Below are 22,723 nucleotides of genomic sequence, written 5' to 3'. Positions count from 1 at the left end.
CTGATTTTTTTCTCAACGTGGCTTCAAGGGCCCTGTCCTTGCCTGCGTCACCCACCTGCTGACCGCTCCTACTCTATCTCCGGGAATACGCGTACCTACCCTGTCACCCTTCTCCCTGTTGGTGTATCTCAAGTGTCCATCCTGGGTCCTCGCCAAAATCATCATCTTCCCTCATTCACCATCGAACTGTCTTCTTGCCTCACCAACTGAGCCGGCATCATCCATCACCGAATAGTCTTGCATACATTGATGCTAAACTTGAAAAACTGAAGTTATCACTCTTCAATCTCAAAATCCGCATTTCCTTCTCCAATACACCCTTCCCCCTTGACCTCATCACCCCATCCACCACAGCTCACAACCTGGAGATTCTCTTTAAAAGTAGCAGTAACTGCAAACCCTGGAAACGTATTAGCTCAGCTGCACCTCCTCTTGCTCTACTAAAAGCACAATCCCCACCCTCATCCTCGGCAGGTTTGACTATTGCTCCACGCTTCTAACCGGACTCCTCCTCCCTTCTTTTACCACTGGATAAAGTGTTGAGTTTTGCCACCCGCTTCCATGCTCCTCACCCATCTCTGCACACTGCCCTCAGCTCTTCAAGTTTTATCATCTCATCTATAAAGCCATCCAGGGGTTACTCCCTCACCCTTGCACCTTGTCTGGCGCTATCTCTCCCTGCTCTCCCGCCTAAATTCTTCAAATCCCAAACCCTTCTAAACCTCACTGTCCCCTGCCCATCTCGTGCCACCTCCAGCTTTCAGTCATCCACCCTCTCGGGTCAAAACCACTGTAAACTCCCCCCAGCTCCTTGAAATAAAAAATATTCCTTAGTGGGTTCCGCTTTACTTTCAGACAGGAGGTAGCCTCAGAAGAACAGTATCAGGTTTCCAGTCATGTCGCTATTCCTGTTATTTAGTAACCGTTGCAGCAGAGTGTCAAAGTTTCTTTGTAAAATGTTTGCCCGCAGGAGCCAATTTGAAGCTGTAAAATCATGCATCTAAAGTTCCTCCCGAATGAGAACAGTTGTATTAACTTCATATTGCTTCATCGTCCTCCAGAGACTATGCCAGACTTTATTGAGGAACGGACACATTTACTTGCTCCCCTCAATAAACCAAACTGTTCTACTATTCTGCTGTGGCTTTAACACCCGATCGGGTGGGCCGGATCGGGTGTTAATGGCCCGGGGCCCAAGTTAAAAATCAGAGCAAAGTGGGGGTGTTTAAAGAGGGGCCTGGGTCATTAACATGGATTTGGTGTTAAGGCCATTAGCACCCCAGGTTACCTGGTTACGCAGCATCCCATTGTAGGAAGGAAAAACCTTTACCAACATGGCCACCATGGAAAGGGAAGATGGGTCTCCATATGGAGCCCCTCTTGCCTTTACCTGGCAGCTGTTGTGAGCAGAGAGGAAGGTGTGGCTGCAGTAGTGTGTGCCGATGCAGCCGCAGTAAGTTTGGGGGCAGGGAGAGATTAAACATAAAATAAGGGGGTGGGGGAAGGTGGATAGAGGGGGAGCCTGAAATGCGGGCTTACACCGCCAATTCAAGCCTGTGTTCCTAGCCACCTGATTGGCTGGCTCCCTCCTGCCGCAGCCAATTGCCAATATAAACCACTGGCCGGGTAAACCAGAGGATAACAAAAACTCTTCAGTTAGAAAGACTTCTTAAAAACCTGGTAGTGCCAGGAGTCGAGTATTCCAAAATTGGGCAGCAACGACAGGAAACGAAAGTCCAAGACCACTACCGCTATTGGATCTGGGGACAGACAGCAAACCACCAGAGCTGGAGCGGAGATGTCGGTGGGGAACTCAGAACTTTATTTTGTCCTTTAGATAGGCAGGAGCGTTGCCATAAACGCATCTGAGAGCCACAGAAAGTGCCTTAAAACGAATTCTTGCCGACACACCAGACAGTGGAGTCCCTTTCTGGCTTGAGTGACATACTCTCTCCTTGGGATATCATGGATGATATGAACTACATCGTTTTGTAGTGCTTGAAGTCTCTTTAAACTGCTGTTACTTGCCCCGGTCAGAAGGGCATTACAATATACTCGGATCTTTTGGGCAGGAGTCTGTTTTATGGGCAGCAGCGATGCTATCTGGCCGTGCAGATATCTGGTTTCCCCCTTAGCTGAAGGACTGGATCTTTGCTCTCCTTACCCTGCCTCTCTCTCGGAAACTCAAGTCTTACTCTGTCTTTAAATCATGACATTATTGTAAGTCATTGAAGCTAAAATATGGGCCTTTCCCAATCCGCATACACATGCTCAGAGCTTTTACTCGTGCCTGGAATCTGAGGTTAAATCACTTCATACAAGGCCGCAGGTTCTGTGTGAGTGTATATCATCAGGAATGGTGCATTTTCCACGGTACATTACAATTGAGGTTTTTCCAGATCACATTTGGTGAAGTAGTCTTAACAGGAAACCCTTTTAAAAGCAAAGTATTGCGATCAGCTGCAATGCTCGATCATCTTGCCTGCCAGGCCAAGGCCAAGACATTTAACACAGACTGACGCATCCACGTCATTAAAAATTAGACGCTTCCAGGCTTTCCAATTCCAACATGCAGCTTTTACCGCGTGAAATGCATTTATACGCGTCGATTAATTATGGCACAGACTGTCGAGCCTAGATAACAACAATAGCACAGCTGCAAAGACAGAGCACTTAACAATGGTAATACCAGTGCTGGTAATACCAGCATTTTTTGATTACAGACTTGTAGTATGCCGGCGCAGAAATGTGCCGGTAAACATTATTGCTGTCACTTTATTTCCACACCGGCATACTTGTATTGATGCCCAATGTGCTATACCAATTTGAATACCTTAGCTTCAGGGGGTTTACGTTGACTTTTTCATATTTTCATTCTATCTATACTGTATGATTTAACGTATTTACATATACGTTATTAAATGAAATGCCAGGATGGTAGAAGGTCCAACTTGTCCTATGCTAAGGTGGGATTTCCCAACCTAATGGAAACTCAGGAAAGTCCAAGAGTTCAACTTAATAGACTTTCTGCCTGTGTCCAAAACCTATACTTGCCCTCATAACTAATGCTAACCAATGTGTAGGGATGTCAGAATCAAAAGAAATAGTGTTCAACTCAAAGTTCTGAGCTTCTTCCAGCTCGCAGCTTTCTCTCAGCTCCCCTTCCCAAATAAAAAAGTCTCCAGATTATCTTTCTTCGGTTCAAGGTAATATAGTTCCACACCAATTCTTGGGGTTCCCTTCCCCAAGTTCCAAGCAACACAGCTCATAGAAATCCAAATGTCTTGAGGCTTTGTTCTCAAGACCACAAAATGCAGCTCCTCCAGTCTCAGGGTTCCCTTCCCCAAGACGTTATCTCCATGATCACATTGTCTTTAAGTTTACAACATGTAGAGCTCACTGCTCTAGGCGCAGTTCTTAGACCAAATGTTGCACCCATCACATGTCACGCAACCATGATCCCTGACTCTTGGCCTCTTGGTTTGTATGTGTACATTTACAATCATCTGACTTTTCCTTATCAGCCTCTTGACTCTGCCATCATTTGTCACACATCCCTTCCAGTCTTTGGTCTTGTCACTCTGCATTTATTCCTAAAAGTTCAGTTAAGGATGTTTTACTCACACCCACCTTCTTATGAGTCTTTGTCACACGTGTGCCCTTTTCTATCCTTCGTATTCCCATGGGTATTGGGATTATTCATTTTGTTTACCACACAATACTTAAAATGCTTAATTTCAGGGATTCAGTAAATTCAATGTTCGATAAGCATTCATGCCGCTTAATTGTAAAGTTCCATTCAGTGCGGTATTCAATATGCATTGACTTTGCTGTTTATAAAGTTCCATTCCATTCAGTATTCAATAAGGATTGGTTTAGCTTGATTTTTAAAGTTCCATTCAATTAGATATTCATAAACATTGGTTTACACGGCTTGTGGCGTCTCTGTCCGGTGGTTCCCTCTTCTTCTCCTTCACCGCAGGGAACGGGATGCTCATATTTTTGTGCTCAGCTTGCCTGCAGCATGTCTCGATTCACATGCCAGCGACCTAAATACTGCTTTGCAACTGTGTCCTCTTCACTTGTTGCTCTCTCGCAGCTCCTGCTGCTGAGCATAGGTCACAGAGGCTGCAAAGATTGACAACATTTACATGGCCCACCGGCTATGGGCTGTGAAAGTCTTCTGGGCAGTTTGCTGGCGTTCTGGCACCTCGTCCGGTCCCAGCACGGTGGCCTCCACAGGAGTATGGTCTCCTGCTGGTTTCTTCTACCCAGGCCTTGCTCTTGCTCTCTGCTCTGCTCTACCAGTCTCTTTTTATACACATGCAGCCCCTTGACAGGCTGCAGGTGTGGGTCTCTAATGAGACTTGTCTGACCATAATTTAAGGGACCTGCCTGACCTTACAGCTACCTTCAGACATCTTCCTCATCACAGTAACAAAGTGGTGAAAGTGTGTGGTGTTCATTACTCTAAGTTGTCCCTTCATCATAGTACTGTTAATTATTCTATGTGGGGAAATGAGGGGAACAGCTTTACAATAACCTATCAAGGTTTGGGGGAAGGATTTGATTGAGTCACAACAGGATAAGTGGGATACCATATCTCCTCTACTAAGGGCACCCCACTCCCAGTTTCCAAGGACTCTCCACTCAGGTGATCCTCTCTCACTTCTCCACAACCAGGGTTTGGATCCAAAAGCGATGGTCTTTCCCTGGCCAACTGAAAAAAGGATCTAGGGGGTTTAGGAGTGAGAATACCCTCAGGTTTCTCACAATATTTATTTATGTATGCACTACTTTTATGGTCTCTTGACCAAAATAAAGATGAATTGATTGATTAATTGATTGATTGATTGATTGATTGATTGATTGATACAGCACATCATGGCATTCTTTGAGTTTTTGCTGAACTGGTGATGGTGGCGGTGCTACAGAGTAGAGAGTTGGTCAACAGGAAATTTGCCTTTAAGTAGAAAATGGGAGCTAAATGGACATTGTTAAAAACAGTAGCACCCTCAACAGAGTGTCAGCCAATCCGATTGCTTCAAAACCAGGCTGAATCACACACCCAAGCCCGTGTTCAGAATACACAGAATACTTGCTGTACCTGCTAGCCATCTTCCCTCCCGCTCCCTGCACTTTCCTCTTCTCTCTCCACCTCTCAAGACTCTCCCTGGTCGTTGTAGAGACTTCACGACTCTCCTCTCCTGCCCATGAACATTATAGAAATGGAAGAGGGGCTATGCACAGAGCCCCGCCCACCATTTCCATGGCTGCAATGATAGTTGGGGAAGATTTTCTGAGAAACAATGGGTTGCATGTGCTTAGCTCACTGTGGGATGTCCTCGTGGTGCTACTAGCAATAAACACCCACCCACCTCAATTTCGCACACAGAAACCCTGCAATCATCTCCTTGGTACTATCTAGGATAGACTATGCAAATAGTGTTCACCTAGGAATGCGGAACACCTCACCAAAAACACTACAATACATCAAAAATACCAGCCCAAGACTACTACTGAGACTAAATGAAGGAGAACGCATCACACCGGCCCTAAGAAGTCTACATTGGCTACCAGTAAAGAAATGCATCAACTTCAAAGCCCTATATATTGCCCATAAATCATTACACGGACAAGGAGCTGAATTCATCCAAGCAAAAATCCCCTGATACCAACCAAGAAGAGATTAAAGATCTAGCACAAACCTCCAAATAGAAACAAGACTGTATGAGAAAATAACATTTAGAGGAAACACCTTCTCCTACCTGGTAGCCAAACTATGGAACTCGATCCGAAGGAAATAAGAATGACGGAAGACCACTTAGCCTTCAGGAAACATCTAAGAACCAGCTATTCAGCCCGCTGAGATAAACATAGACTAAACAGCAACCACCCACATGAGTAATCCACCCAACCCACACAATGACTGCTGTACAAGCCACAAGCCGGAAACAAGGGATAAATACAGAATGAAAAACAATAACATAGCTACAAATACTAGAGATCACGCAAAACCCACTAAGCATTTCTTCTCTCTTACACACAACCAACACTTCCCACCTACAACACATGCCCAGAGGGCTACTGAATAAACCCACCAAAACATGCAAACCTCACATCACTCTCTAACCAAGCTACAAACCCAATAACGTCTCACAACAAACAATTCAAACACAGAACACAACAAGCCCAGTGCACAAAACAAAACACATCCAGAAACCTCACACACACAGACACGAGTTCCTCCTGGTTCTACATGCATCAACAGATGGGCACAACACCTATCCTATCCCTCTATACCTCAATAGGCAATCCACTTTTCCTTACAGAGCCATGAGAGTACCTGAAGACCACGAAAACGGCAGCGGTGAATGGTATAAATCAACTTAATATAACATAACATAACATTCTTGAGTCTGAAAGCAGTAACGATGCTGGGCCTAGCATTAAGGCCCCCCACTTTGATTGGACCCATAACTTTGGCCCGAGCCATTAACACCCACTACAGTCTACAGAATAGGTGTTTGTTGCTGTATTCCACCAGAAATTCTTGGCTGTGGCTGAAATGGGGGTATTTATTTGGTGGTGCATGGGTTTCAACGCTCACTTTAAAGTTCAGAGCATGTCTGAATTGGATACAATGTTGGAGCATTTTTCACAGGTCTTCAAAGGTTACGGTCCTCGGCAGCAAGACTAGTCATGGCCTGGGGTCCACAGGTGAAAACGAGTGAGACATCAACCTGCCTTGGAAGGCATGAGAGTGTAATAAAAATGCAAGTTCTGTGCAGTGAAAAGGTGCACAGATATCAATTGCGAGAGTAGCACTGTAAAAGGGGAGGGGGCTCCTTTTTAATCATTACACAAGTCAAGCCCAAAATAAAAATAATTCAAATATAACAGAAATGTAGGGGCACCAGTAAGTATAACCAAACCTAGAGGTAGGCTAAAACGCAGTAAATAGGCCTTGTTGCATGCCTTTGCAGCCAACGTGTATTAACTTTTATTAATCTGCAACAAAGCCGCAGCGGATGGTAACACATCGCAGGTCCTACAAATCCCAGGCTGGTATGCTAAGAAGCAAAACAACAGTTGTTATTTGCCGAGGTCACAGACTAGAACCCATGAGTCTCACCGACAAGCATGGAGCGCATAACCATTTCATAAGTCAAAATAATTTGTAAAACATGATTTTTAGATAGCGAACCACAGTGGTTTCAAATTGCCCCTTGGTACATTTTGACTGGGAAGAAGGCCGAAGAGTTCTTAATATGCAACATTTGTACATCAGTACGTTTGTGGTTCAAGGCTCTGGCAGTGTCATGGGGGAGAGCGTTTCTCAGGAGAACTTAGATGAGATGACCGGGGCAGTTGAATAAAGTTTCGTTGGTCATCTCAAATGTTTCAATGAAATGTCATTATGATGTGGGAAAAGTGGGTTGAATTGTGACATCACATGTTTTAATTATTGGCAGTGTGGGAAGGTTTGTGAACACAATTACAGATCATAATATACGTTTTTCTATAAGGGTCTGATGTGCGAGCACCAATCAGCTTGGTGTGGGGAGATTTTTGTTCATGTTGCAAAAGTTACTAATGATTAACCAGCTCGATTATTATAAAAGTCTTAGATTTAGGGGTGTTTCTTTGACAGTGCCTTTTCATGCAGTTCTATTCAGCGGCGATCTGTTTGAATATAGCTGTCCCAGCTGCATCTGTGCAACCTGCGTTACTTCTTGCCTGCGTACACTCCTTGTTTGACTACTTTTGTACTTTTTATTGGTGAGTCCCGAGGTGACCTCCGACACAAGAGAAACAGTCGGAGGGTTATATCCATGGTAGGAGCTTAATACTGCTGTACATGCGTATGAGCATTGAACATAGCCTTATGGTGTTGAGTGTGGGATTGCGTGCCATGACCAAAGGACACTGTAGTGCAGCGATGCCTAGTGTAGCTATTGTGATGCAGCATATGGAAAAAAGCCTGCCACCATAGGCCCTGACTCTGTGCCCTATAAGGAGTTCTACACGCCTGCTGAGAAGGTCCTTTCCCACGGCACTGATCATCATTCGGCCCAGCCCATGCTTCCCCACTGAATAGTCCTAATTTGCCTTTAAAAGCCACAGAACCTCTGGCTGCTTCCAGCATGATGACAATATTTAAAGAGAATTCTGAGGCCCATATATAGCCTGTTTAGGAGTGGGAATACGGATGGCCCTACTGGTTGGTAACCCAGAACCATAGAGAGATATTTGGGAAGGGCAGTTGCTCTGCTTGGAAGCTACCAAGGGCTTTAGGGAGGCACAAATATAATGATATTAAACAGGACTGAACAGAAGAAGGAAGGTAGAGGTTAGCTCTAGAAACGGGGAGTCTCCAGGCGAGCAATGTGAGACCTGTCACCACACAGCACAGGCCACCCAGAAGCACACCCCCGGACATTCAGCGCCACATCTCGAAGGCAGTGAGAAGGAGGTGCAGTTTTACAAATCTGCCCATCAGTGGGTTTGCGCCTCTTTCTTGACATTCACTGTCGTTGGTGAACATCACAAATGTTCCCCAACTGATGCACACTGATGAGACTGATGCACACCCAAAACTGTCCCACATAAAGAAGTTGCGCCTTAAATCTTAATCACATTAATCAATATGGGGCACGCAGAGGATGTCAAGTGTCATGATGTCTGACACTCCTAGCACACATGGAAGGGAACAGTAGCGCCTGTTTTTGGAAAGTCGCGTGATGTATTATTAGGAACTCTGATACCATGTTGCCACCAGCCAGGTCAATATTCCAGTGCAATCTCACTCTATATATTTAGCTTCAAACTCTCTTCCTGGGTTCAAATGCATGAGAGTAGCATTGTCAGCCACGCCTGGAAAACAACAAGGCGTCTGACTGGAAGCTAAAGAGATGGAGCCCACAAGGAACACGAAAGTACTCACGAACACGTAGAAGTTGCTGTAGGGCTGAAATCTTTATTGCGCATCTGCGAGGAATCTAATCTTGCCCTACATTAAAATACATTAATCTCTGCCCCCTCTCACGTCCACTACCCACCACCTGGGCTGGCACATCCACCTGGGCTGGCACCTCCTGTCTCAGCCTCTGCCGCAGCAGAAGCACCTGCTTAGGGGTCTGAGCTTGCACCAGCCCCTTCTCCGTCTCTCCCGGGCCTTGCTCGTGGAAGCCTCGCGGGTGACGGCGTCATCCGTTTCGTCATCCGCCACACACCCCTTCTCATTCTGTGGGGCATCGGCGACATCTAGAAGATACCAAGAAAGGAAAGGGCACATTAGATCTCACTGCCGGCAACCAATCCGGCCAATCCTGGACTCTCCAGGGACAGCGGCAGGTCATGTTTATTTATTTATTTACTATTACATTTATGCAAGTGCACAAAGCCCTCGGGAATCTAAGCGCGAAGGTGCTGAATGTTAAAAGGCTTATTCGAGGCTAATGGCGACTCCCTTAAAACACCAAACCTTGTAATTGACAACAAATAGGATACGCAGCATTATGCGGATAAGGGTTGTCTGGTGCCCTCAACTCATCCCAGCCCTCCTCATATCGGGTCCTCATCCGTCCAATCTGCAAATATGGCACTCCGCCTTCTGCTTCTCAGTGCTGCCTCCTCCTCTAGTGTTCCCCCTATGCTGGTGCGTTCAAGATTTGCCTCTACTCCTGTTGTCACCCTATTTCATAATTACAAATAATGGACTTGCTTCTCTTTTCTCCTCACCACTAGTTATCTTCTTCACCACTTTCTTATCTTTCGTACGTCACCCCTAATATAATATCCACCATTTCACATTCCTTCCTCTAGCCCCCTTTTTTCTCTCCTTCCATAACCCCCTGACATTTCCATCTTCCTTCCACTAGCCCTTTTCACCCTCTACTGCCATTCCCTTCAGCTCTCTCCTCACCTATCCACTTCCATGTTCTCCTCCTTCATCCTCATCTTCCTCTTCCCTTTTGCCTCTTTCCCTTTCCCTTTCTCCACCATTTTCTGCATCTCCCTCTTTCTTCCCCTTGCATCTGTCCACCTTTGTCTCCCTCAGCCTCTCCCCCCCCCTTTCATCTCATTCCGCCATTTTAGCTCTTGCTCTGTCCCCTGCTCTGCAGCTTTGTCCCACTTGCAATGTGATAGAAGGTAGAGCGGAGCAATACCGGCCAGCTTTGTATGCCCCATGGGAAATTGCCACCCATCAGGGGAGGGGACCCTGCTCTATCAGAGAAGGCCCAGTTAGAGAGGATGAGTATATTCAGAGGTAATGGGAGCTTTCCCGAGGTTGTCCCATTCCACTTCACAGGCTTGCCCAGCTAGAAGACTGTGCATCGGTCCTCCTCTGGTTTATGCCCAATGAGAAGCCTGCTTTCCTATCCTTGTTTTCATGTGTTTATTAAGGCAGTGGGATATAACTAGAAAGGTAGGAACATCTAGGTGATTGTGTGAGTCTGCAACTTTCAGTGAATGCATGTTAGTTTACAGGAAAGGATTCGCAAGTGCGCATGTGCAGCAATGTTCATATAGTTAGAGATGCATGTGCACCTCTAGTTAGGTTTGATGGCTGGACCGCATAAACTCCTCAAGCCTCTCTATACTCTTCTGGCAGGTTAGTGCACCTGCTGCAGAGACCTGTGTGCAAGCAGCGTGGTTGGACATGTGTTAGACACAGGCAGACCCAGCCTTTGCTCCTTCTGGAGTAGATGAAAAGGGCATCATTGGGTAGGTTAATAGTTAAAGCAGGCAGGTAGGTACCTAGGGCCCAGGGCCACCGCAATAACATTTCTGTTCTACAATGATGGCACATTTGTATGGGAATTGGCCTCCGCCATGAACCAGACCCTTGTCACATCCTGGCCACTTTTAAACACGCGTGTCAAGTGCTCCAGTTCTCTCTGCATCAGAGCATTGAGTAGACACTTCCACAATGCCGGCAGCCCATCAATGAAGCTCAGTAGCAGCCAATGGCAACCAACTCTAGATCTGAAACACTCGCTCAAACTCCAATCAGTGAGCATAGAGGCAACACGTGACCATTTCTTCAGGAATTATGAAGTTGGTATTGTTCTTTATTTCATGACCTGCAGCCTTAATTTCATTCACTTGTCAATAATAAAAGACTGAAAGCAGGCTATTTTGACTTTTGTATTCTCTTAAGATGCGTATAGACAACACTGCATGAGACAGAGTTGCCAACTGTGCCAGAGTCATTAGGAGCACCTTTATCCAAGCCTAGCTTTTTAATCAACATCACTTTGCAGAAAGGACAAGACTCATGCTTATAATTAATATGTTTTAAAGTCCCTGTGTACTCAATGTGATCTTGGATCAAGCCAGGGTTGGATACATGTGACCCTAAAGACATGGGATATAACCAGCACAGGGATTGGTGGAACATTCAGAATCAGTCTTGCACTGGCATCTCTTGCCCACAACTGTTTTCAGCCCATCTGCACCATGGCAAAAGGGGAACAACAATATGCAAGTTAGTCTGGCACTGTCGCCAATGGAAGGAGTCCAGCCCAGCATTCCAAGTCACATCCCCTCTGCAAGAAACATGAGCAACCCCAGACATGTCTTGGCCGCCACGGGGCTGTCATCACAGAGTAATCCTCATACGATCTCCAAAGGTATCAGATGGTTGCTGTGGTATTGGGGGAGGTTGCACACTAGACAAGCTGTAAACAGATTGCATTGGGTGAAAGGGCACATTATGTGGAAGGAATGTTCACTCACACAACATCCCCATGTCACCACTGCCCCTATGGCCTCACTGTCTCAAACCCAAGGAAGTGGAAAGCAGAGCATGTCAAAGGCAGAAGCCCAGTAGCTCCCCAAAACCTGTTTTTATTTTTGTATTATTTGTATAGGGCCGTATCACAAAAAGTTGCCTAGTGCAAGTGCAATTTGTATGGTATTAGCGCTAGGGCAAAATTGGCATTTGCAAAAAATATATCTATATTTCAATGTATGTTTACACCAGGGAAAAAAAGTTGCCCTATTGCTAATACGTGTCCATGTTAGCACTAGAACAAAAGATTCCTCAGGTGCAAAAATGCAAATATCTTTTGCACCGTGCAATTTTTGTCGTCACGCGGTTGTCATGCAAAATTGCACTTGAGGCCCTCTGGTCCTTGGCATTCTGTGAACTAGCACCCATCCTGCATTTTGCCTTGTATCCATTGGCACAGGATTTAAAGCTGGTGTAATTATAGCTCATGGGTCATCTATTGGAACCTCATCACTGGGAAACACTCGCCCCCACCACGTCAAAGCAGGTCAGTTGGTAGAAGTCTTTAAGAGTAGTCTCAAGCCCCTTCTGCTAGCCAGTGAAAGGGGGGTACTGTCATTCCCTTCACCACACTTCCCCAAGAACACTTTGCCAGCTGCAATGATACAGTGACAAGTGTAAATGTGTAGCTGTGAATCCACTGGTGCTGGACCTAAATCTCTATACATAAAAGTCAAAGGTTGTGTGTGGGTTTGTGGGTTTGTGGTGCAAATTTTTGTTCCTCATAATATTCCATACCCTTTCACCAATCACTACCAAATGTTGCATACTTACCTGTTAGGACCCTCAGGACATTACTGGCTACATGATATATGCACACCACACCCCTTTCCCCGGATTTCAGCCAAAGTCAGCATTTGTTTGGGGTTTTGTGGCTTAGCGAAGCATTATTCCTTATACAATTCCACACCTTTTCACCAATCTGCACCAAAATTTGGCATACTTGCCTGTTAGGAATCTCCAGACATTACTGGGTACATGACATTTGGAAACCCCACCCCTTTCCCCGGATTTCAACTAAAGGGAACATTTGTGTGTGGCTTTGTGGCCTGCAGACAAAGCCATAAACCATGTTCACCAGTGTTGGGATGCATGTTCAAATTACCGCCCTTCCAAAACAATTTAGTTTGCGGAAATTATATTAAAACATGGAGAAGGCATAAAGGGTGGTGTGGGGTACAGGAGGCGTGCTTTATGGGTGGAAGCCACTGGAGGGAGTGGGAAGTTACATAGGGGGTAACTAACCATTTGCTTTGCGATAGTGTTATGTACAATGCATTGCATGTGCACAGTAGTTATATCATGAACTAATGCTGCATTTAAGAGTAAGCCTGAATCCTCACAGGCCGTTTTGGAGACACAGAAGATTCTGATTCCCAGGCGCGGCAAGGAACATGCATGCATGTACAACCACATGTAAATGTATTCATTTAGGCCTTTGAACAATTAGGCAGCACGAATCATACTCTTGGGAATCGAGGTAGAGGTCTTGGGTTGCCAAAATATGAACTAAGATTTAAGACACTAGCGCCCCCCAGAATGATGGTCATTCTATTTGAACTACCAGAGGAGCAAGAAAATTGATCTTAAATCCTTCGCAAACTGGATTGATTAGTGGGACATTAGGTTTACCTCTTCGGACGAGGGAGCAGAGAACAACACGATCTGTGATTTGATGATGCCCATACAGTGGCGAGGCATGATGGAGGCGCCTGCATGTCTGGGATGAGAAAAGGATTGTTTTGTTCACAAGGACCAGACGGACCTCGAAATTATCTGCCGAGTTCATATTGGCAACCAGGTGCACATCATGTGACTAGGAATATAGATAGGGTGGTGCCAATTGTCTTGTAGCGCATCAAGATGGAAGAGGTTGTTACCCATGTGTGATAAAGATGGAGGAGAAGACAATACAACCAATTGGAAGATGGGCTATATGAAACTATTAGCATTTATATAGGTGGCAGCCAATGAGGCTGGGGGATGAACACTGTATGTTTAGTCTGTTATGAATGATGAGCTGTATGTTTATAAGGCAGCCAACATTTTGGAGGAGATCAGAGGTCTGTGGCAGTGGATTTGTAATACCCTGTCGCCCATTCCTTTTTCTTTACAAATTAAATATCTTGTTCTTCTCTAAAAAGGGTGCACCGAGCCTATATCCCTAGTGGGTTGTATTCTTTTGGTCTGGTTGTTGAAGAGTTACAATGCGTTATTGGTAACCCCAACGTGATCCCAGACTCCACCGCAATGACAGAAGATTCCTGGCTGCAAATCCGGGGGGGCGCACCCACCTGCAGCAACCACTCCCCTTTGTGCACACCTTTGAGAGGTTTACAGGAACTGTGTTATCAGAATTCCTGTCTGTTCATTGGAACGTGTCACTGTCCCCGGATTGTGAAGGACGTTAACGGGACCACGTGACTTCAGACTTTGGGTGAGCAGGCAGACGTAAGTGCACCTTCTTTGGAAAAAAACAACTGGGGTCTGGGATGGGAGCATGACTGTTTATATGCGCAATGGGGAATGTGCATGTGTGTGCTATGTGTGAGGATTGATTGATGTCTTGGAAATTCACATGGTAGTGTATATACATTAAGCAGTTTTTTATATTTAGACGATTGTGGTGTAAAAGGACCTTTTCCTATGGTACTAGCGAAGAAGACAGCGCTGTGTAATAGACACGGACACAGTTAGAGACCAGTATATGTAGTGGGTCTGGGATCTCTCTGCCCAGAATAAGGGGAGTGTGAGAATGAGAAATAGTTGTGGTAGAGGCCTTTGTCAGCCTGGGATCTCCTCACTCGATATAAGGGGAGTGTTGGAATGAACAGTAGATGTTTATTGCAATTTTGTTGTATGTAATTATTGTGGTAGGGCCGAGAGAAGGTCCATTGTGTTGTGGAATAGGAAGTCTGTGAGAAGTTGCGAGTGTGTGTGGGGAAAGTGTGAAAGGGAGAAAGTATTAAGGGGAACGCTGGGTTTAACGGAGCTGTCTGGCATAAGATGGGGGTTTTGGGGAGGGGTACAGGTTGTTGGTACAAGGGTGTTGGTTGTATTGTAAAACAGTGACACAGGGGTGGCTACAGTGGAGTCAGTAACTGTTGGGGACAAGGTGGTCAAATCCCACCCTCTTCACCATTCCCACTGTGTCTAAACCTCACGTAAGCTAAGGGGGGAGAGGCCCCCACGGTATCTGATTGCATGATGTAACATAGAAATCTACCTGTAACACCTGACCCACAGCCAACTAATGAAAGCCATTTTGTATTAGAGCAGACACCATCTTTTAACTAGGCCCAGAAAATCATCCCTCTGCAAAATCCAGCTCTCCCCATTACTAGCGCCTCACACAGCACAGAGAGCCGAAACCTGCACCACTTCCCTACCTTGACTGTTCCTCACAAAGCCTGTTCCAACGGAAGGCCAATAATTTATTGTTGCAATTGTCCTGCATCACTTCCCCAGATTATGCTCACTGCAGAATGTGAGATCATAGCCAGCCTTTAACACAAGTGCCCTTCCATCTCCACTAAATTGCCCCTGCCTTTTCCACCCCCACCGACAGGCCAAGTCCAACCAGTCCTCGACCCTTCACCCTCTTTCATGTTGAGACATAACAGACCACTGCACGTTGGCCATTCCAGAACACCCACCACAGGCCTAATCCTAAAACCACAGTATATCCTCTTAACAGCAACACATGCCTATCTATAGCAGGAGAATTCAAACAAAGCAGCGGGCAGGTCAATCCCCTACGGTGGGCACCTGTGTGCTGGGATAAAGATATCAAAGGGAACCTCGAGTGAAAAGGTTGGAATGGCAATATATTAGCTCATTCGATCTAGCCACCCCTACTCATGCAAGGTTTTATGTGGGTCATTATTTTCGTATTATCAATTTCTGTTGTTTAGTTTAGTCAGATAATTATCTTGTGCACCCGACCCGACCTTCACACCACGGAGATGAGCCCAGCGGAACCACGTGTGCCAAGAACGGCTTGAAGCAACGACCAATTAGCATCCTGCCTCCCTTATAATAGCAACTGTGCCATAGTCTTCTCTCCCAATCCGATGCTAGATTTTGTGCCATTTATTTATTTATTTATTTATTTATATATTTATTTATTTATTCATTCATTTGTTACACGCCCAGACCGTGGGGTATCACAGCGTGGTTACAGACATCTTGGTGATTGGTAATACATAAAAACGCAGCTAAGAGGCAGTATTTACATTTGAGAAAATTAGCATACAGTAATTTATACAATCAGCAGAACATATTAAAGCAAAATACAGTTTGAGTAGATGTGGGTTACACTAGTCACAAATCAGCGAAGTAATAGTAGTGGTTGAATGCTACATCCTCACTGACTCTGTGTGTTCTTTTAATGTGCTGCCCGTGTATTGTTTGGCAGAGCGCTCTCGGGCAGCAGAGTTCTTTGCTTGCTAATTTTATTTTATTTAAAATTATTAATCTTTGCAACTTATCTCCTGGTCTTATTCCCCGGTGGGGTGTGTCCATAATTTGGTCTATTGGATATTATGTGCTTTAAAGAGGGCGGCCTTCATTTGGGGACCCCTTAGCGTGATATTCCAGGAGACCCCTGCCGTGCTTGCAGGGAGATCCAGGGCTTCTTCCAGCAAGGCCCCCCCACCTATGGCTGACCAGCCCCCAAAAAACATGTACGCAGAAGAGAATGGTTCTTGTGGGTTCTGGCTTTGCGAATACCCCACTGCTCACCTGAGCCGGGTGCGGCCGCTAGGGAGAGGCCCACACATTGTGGATAGACCGTGAATGGAGGCGCTCTGAAGAAAACAGGCACGTGAGTATAAAATTGCAAATATTAGATACATTTGGGGAACGTGGGGGATTTATAGAAAAGTGATTGAAGGGAACATGCAAGAGTAGGATGTGGATAAATAGAGTGATTGTTTGAAATTAAGCGCTTTCTTTTTTTATACCCATTATTTTTTTATACAAAGAGGAATAAGGTGAAAATATAGGTGTCAGGTAATATTATCCCCACCAAAAATATCGCCGTATATATGGTCCCCGCTAACCTTTAAAATAATATGGGGGTTGGAGGGATGTCCCCCGTAGGTTCCATGCCTTAATATTGCCACAAAAATATGGCGATATTTTTGTATGGCGATATTTTTGCGGGGATATTCACACATGGAACCAAAATATAGAGGTGATACAGTAACCTAGCTCCGAAAGGGGGTGGAAGATGGCACCGCGGTGCATTGTCCCGGACAGTGCAGAGGATAAATAAGGAAGAAAAAAAAGTAGGAGCCCCATATAAGTAGTGGGCTCGGGAATAAGTACTGGTGGTTGTTGTTTTAAGTTATTTTCAAGTGCTTTTCTAATCTGAGGAGGCAGGCCCAGGAGGGGCAGAGGTGATGTGAGTGTTATAGTGAGTGAGATAGTAAACATGCTCTAAGGGCAGGGTAGAAGGTCTGTGGGTATATGTATTCTTGTTTATTTGGTCCATATGTTCAATGTATATTTTTTTGCTATTACTTTCAGTCTGTGTCTGTGGGTCTTTTGAACGTTCAATGTTTTTATGTCTAAAGAAAATTGTACATTGTGATTGAGAAGACAGAGGTTTTAAGATATCATTGAATACCTTGAAAAATAAAGCAGAGGGTAACACCGGAAGGGGAAGGAGAAGAGAAAGACCTATAAGGGATTATAAAAGGAAGTGCTACTGGAAGACAGGGGAATGGATACCCCACTGTCACATATTTGTAAGCATCTCCCCTACCATAGTAAACAAATCAAAAAAATCAAGGAAAAATGGGTAAAGGAAACAAAGGGGGAGGGATTATCTCATGTCTGGCCAGAAGATGGGTCCTTTGATAAGAGAACATTAGAACACCAATCCACATATTTAATGGCAACATATAAAGGGAAACAACTCCAAAACCGACGTGAGGTGTTGGATTTGTGGAGAATGTTTGAGGAAACGCTAACAATAAATAAGAGGGAGACGGGAACAGATTCCCCTGAGCTAACGAGTGGTGTGGAAGGGGGGAAAGAAAAAGGGGAGGGAGAACCCAAAAAGATATATCCCTTGCTTACGGCCAGCAGAGGGATACGCAGACTCAGTCTACGTACCTGGAAGTAGTACACTGACAACGCCTAGCACTGCCCCGCCACCTTATTATCCATTAGCGCCCACAGATCAAGTACTCAGGATCTTGAAATAGCATTGACGTCCACTAGAATGGAATTAACACATGTAAGAGCAATATGCGAAACAACACAAACATCAGGAGTAGGGCAGCCACCTCTAAAAAGCTCCTCTCTCCTACCAGAGGATGAATGGAAGTCCGGAGACTTCCTCTTCAGAGTAGACAGTGCCCCCATAAAAACAGTATGAGTAGAGAGGGAGGCGGAAGTAGATAGTGTGGGATACGACACAGTAGCCTCAATACGAGATGAAGAATACTGGAGCGATTTTGATGATGTAGAGGAGGGGGCTGTGGGAGGGATACAGCCAGTGCAATGGACTGAGTGAGTGACCAAGAGTGAGTGAAGGGTGGGAAGGAATGCTCGAAAATAGGATGGGAAAAATAGCCCTAGCGAAAATGGAAGGAACAAAAGTAAATAATGGAAAGGTGAAATCAAAACTCCAAATGCCCCTCATCCATTAAGGGGCAGGAAGGCATCACTATGTACATTGGGCACAGATGGATAAAAACAATCTTCTTAAATCCCTCCCTCCGCTTATGGCGGGCACAGGAAAATGGATTTACGCATTTGAAAAGAACACAGTCGGTGTGCCGATTGGTCATTGTTGAGATAAAAATCCTCTGTGTTTCCGCAGTAGGTGATCAAGTAGACTGAGTGTGGGTGAGAGCTGGGTTTCTGGGGGTGACAACAAGCAATGACACTCATAATCGGGCATTGTTTAATAATGTGAGAGCACAGGTGTGGGATGCCCTGCGGAGAACCTTCTCAGATACCCCTGATTTATATTCTATAATGCAGTGCACTATGAGGGATGAGGAAGATGATGTGCAGTTCATTCTTTGGGTGCAGGAGATGTGGAGGGCAGAAACGGGCACCACGTGGAACCAGTCCATATCCCTATTTTACTTTATAGTTAAAAGAGGGCTCCCGAAGGAAGTACAGAAGGCCCTTGATAAAATAGCTGGCATAGAAGCCAAAGGCTGGCCTGAGATTCAAAGCATCATAATGCACAATTGTAGGAGGATCAAAGAAAGAGAGAAGGAGACAGCACAGAGAAGATTAGCCGAAGAAGCGAAACTAGTACTGAGTAAACTGGTGAAGGTCGCTGCAGTAACATCAGCACTGCCCACGCAGCACCATGGGGAGCCTGTGGCTACACAAGCTAGAATGGCTGCAATGTGTACAGACAATGGGCAGGAGCAGTGGGGAGGAGAAGAACAATAAATGGGACCCCAATGGCAAGGAAGACCTGCAAGAGGACGAGGTGGGTTTCAGGGACAAAGAGGAGGGCAAGGACCTAGCGGGCGAGGGCCCGGTCAGTGTTGGTCGTGCGGGAGGTGGGGCCAATGCTCGTAGGAATGCCACAACAGACAAGGGGGCAATTACCAATGCAATCAGGCATACCACAATGAACCTCAATGTGGGCTCCCACACCCGGGTAGCCCATACACCTTCCCCAGGGAAATTATGAGCAAGATGACCAGCCCAATAGTAGACTGTTACCACATTATCACACCCTCCGACACCCTCCACATGCCATGCAGTCACAGCCAAACCACCCTAACCAAATGGCCCATCGACATAACAACCCTTTCGCCACTATCCCAAATGGTGCACCGGCTCCATATCAGGGAAGGTGCATGCTCAGTGAAAATGTTTTCTCCCGCCCCGGCACAGACACCCACCCAGATTAGGACAGCCCATAGAGAGCACTTGCGTGTCCAGTCATATCCACGACCTTAAGTCCAGAAGAGGAACCACTGGTGGGGGCAGAGATAGGAAATAAACAGTTCATCTTCATGATGGACTTGGGGGCGGAGAAATCATTTATACGTGAAGGTGATTTTCCGTTATCTGAAAAAAATATCGAGACGCTAGGGGTCTCTGGGGCTGTAGTAATGGTTCCTTTTACAGAAGATTTGGTTGTTAAGATAGGGGGAAAACAGTACGGGCTCCCCTACTCTATTATGAGAGCTCACCTGTCAACCTACTGGGCCGAGATCTGCTCTGCAAACTGTACATGACAATATCATTTACTGACAGAGGGGCTGTTTGTTCAATTCCCGGTATGTGCCCCCTTAGAGCAATGTTGTTAATACATTCTGTGGCTAATGAACTTAAGGTAAGAGGGGTACCAGTGGATCCTGACATGTTTGTGTACGGGATCAGAGTTTTGGCCAGAGCTGTGCCTGAATTGACTAGACAAAAAAGGAGTGTACCCTCAGTTTTTGTGTTCTGAACAATGGCAGCGCCTAAGATCGTTGCTGGCACAAAACTATCACTGGACTTAGAGGGAGTACTAGTGTCTGCCAAAAGAATAGTGGCAATAGGATTGGACACGCATGGATGCGAGTGGCATACATTGTTATGCATAGATCCAAACATTACGCAAATTATCTGATGAGGAATTGTTCACTGATGACGACAATGATGGGAAGATTGTTCTAGAAATTAGTAGACCTTGTGAAGTAATGGTACAATACCAAAGGGTGCAAGCCCCCTCATTGCCATCGTCAGTGCACCAAATCCCTACTATAACCAAGACATGCAACAAGTGCCCCCTCACTCGTGGACCACTCCCTTGCTAAGGAAGGCAACACTGGTGAAAATTACCCTAAAACCGGGAGCAATTTTACCCAGGGTAAAGCAATACCCATTGTCCAAAGAGGCAGAGGAAGGGATACAAGAAAAAATATGTGCATTACTCCAGCAAGGTATAAATGTCCCCTCGACATCTCCAGCAATACCGCAGTGCATCCGATTAAGAAAGCGACAAGACCCCCCCCCTCAATGATATAGTGCAAAGAGAGTTCCCTCTTGTACCTAACTCCACTTCTATTTTATGCAGCATTCCAAAACAGACCACTCATTTTACTATAGTGGATCTCAAGAACACATTCTTTTTGGTACCACTTGACCCTGATTTACAATATCTCACAGCATTCACACTTGGTGGGAGGAGATATGAACACCGCCGGTTGCTGCAAGGCTACTGTGAAAGCCCAAGCATATTTAATAGAATATTGTTTGAAGACTTAGGCAATATTCAAGTCCCGAGTACAATCATACAGTATGTAGGCAACCTCCTCATCTGCAGTGAGAATTAAGAACATTGTCGAAGAGACTCTATTGCATTACTCCAGTTATTAACGCACAAGGGGTATACAGTAGACAAGAAAAAGTTGCAGTACTGTCTGACTGAGGTCCTATACTTGTGCCAATTGATTTCAAAAGATGGTAAACAAATAATACCCGACAGGGCAGCAACAGTCAGACCTCACACTATTAAAGGTATGCAGAAGTTCTTCAGAATATGCAATTACTGCAGGGCCTGGATACTTGATTATGCAGCATACACAAAACCCCTTTTGCAAGGTCTAAATGAAGCACAGAAGGATAAAACGCACATAGCATGAACACCTGAGATGCTACAAGCATTCGAGAGCTTGAAAGAATTGATCAGCCCAGCCCCTGTCTTAGTCACACCTGTCTATGACAGGGAATTTTACCTATTCTCACACTCCAAAGTAACACTCATGACAGCAGTGTTGACACAAAAACATCCCTGGGTCACAAACCATTGGCATACTACAGTGGCACGCTTGATTCAGTAATGCAAGGACTCTTCGCTTGCAAACAAGCCCTCGCAGCCGCCGCCTTTGCTGTTGAAAAGAGCTCGATTGTCATAGGATGTTCTGTCGCTTTGTTCGTCGAGCACTCCCTGTTTGCTATATTAGAAAGATCAAAATGCACCCTAACGACACAAAGAGCCACAGAATACAAATAATTTTTTCAAGCCCCAATATTCACGTAGTACGCTGCAAAACAGTGAACCCTGTCGCATTCCTGACAGAACCATGTATTCTTAAAGACATGCAAGAACATGATTGTGCCACTCAGCATCAATATGCCAGAAACAGGTGAAAGGCACATAGGGGCGGCAGTAGTGAGACTGGAAGAAGGGGAAAATGAGGTCATAGTAAGGAAATTATTGCCCATGCATTATTCCACCCAGGCCGCAGAATTAGTGGCACTGATTGAAGTATGCCATGCTGCAAAGGCGTGCGCTGTAACAATATACTCTGATTCGGCATATGTAACCACCACAGTACATGCCGGATTGTCCAGATGGAGAAGTTGGGGGTTCAGAAGAGCAGACAGGTCCCCAGTACAACATGCAGAGCTATTGTACAAACTAATAGAAGCATTGGCAGAACCCTATGTAGTAGCCCTAGTGAAGTGCCAGGCACATACCAATAATAATGATGAAATATCTTTAGGAAATTCTGCAGCAGATGCGGCAGCTAAAGAGGAGCTGTATCTGCCTATGCCAATGACCACAGAGTGTATAATGATAAATAAGCAGGAAGAAGCTACACAGGAAGGATACAGCTCCTTACCCATCACACAAATAATTGAACTACAGAAAAGGGTTCCATCCACAGAACAAGAGTTTGGATTAAACAAGGGTGCACACAATCTCCCACTGATCTGCTGTGGCAACAAAACAACACAAGAAAGGTAGTGATGCCTGTAGAATTGGTAAGTGCGGCATTTGAACAATTGCACTTCCCGGCCCACACTTCCAAACAGCATGTAGCAGCCGATCTCCAGGAAGATTGGTTTAAGCCAAATGTCCAGGAACATCTGAATAAAATGGTGGAAGAATGTACAACCTGTCAAGTCAGGAATGACTCTTCGAACGTTAAGAGGAACTTTGCC

The 22,723-nt window shown here is 45.4% G+C and overlaps 1 protein-coding gene across 1 annotated transcript in view; it reads right to left on the bottom strand.

The window, feature by feature from the left end:
- Positions 1-8,960: 8,960 nt before the first annotated feature.
- The window catches only part of LOC138565964 (mucin-2-like), a 233,662-nt gene continuing 219,899 nt past the window's right edge, over positions 8,961-22,723 (bottom strand). The window contains exon 3 of the mRNA XM_069643057.1: positions 8,961-9,267. Within this exon, the coding sequence (XP_069499158.1) occupies positions 9,104-9,267 (164 nt within the window). The 3' untranslated portion in view covers positions 8,961-9,103. The remainder of the gene's footprint in view (positions 9,268-22,723) is intronic.

This window comes from Ambystoma mexicanum, chromosome 2p, assembly GCF_040938575.1.
Source record: "Ambystoma mexicanum isolate Mex_15411 chromosome 2p, UKY_AmexF1_1, whole genome shotgun sequence".
Classification (NCBI taxonomy): domain Eukaryota; kingdom Metazoa; phylum Chordata; class Amphibia; order Caudata; family Ambystomatidae; genus Ambystoma; species Ambystoma mexicanum.
This window is presented reverse-complemented; position numbering and strand designations above follow the sequence as displayed.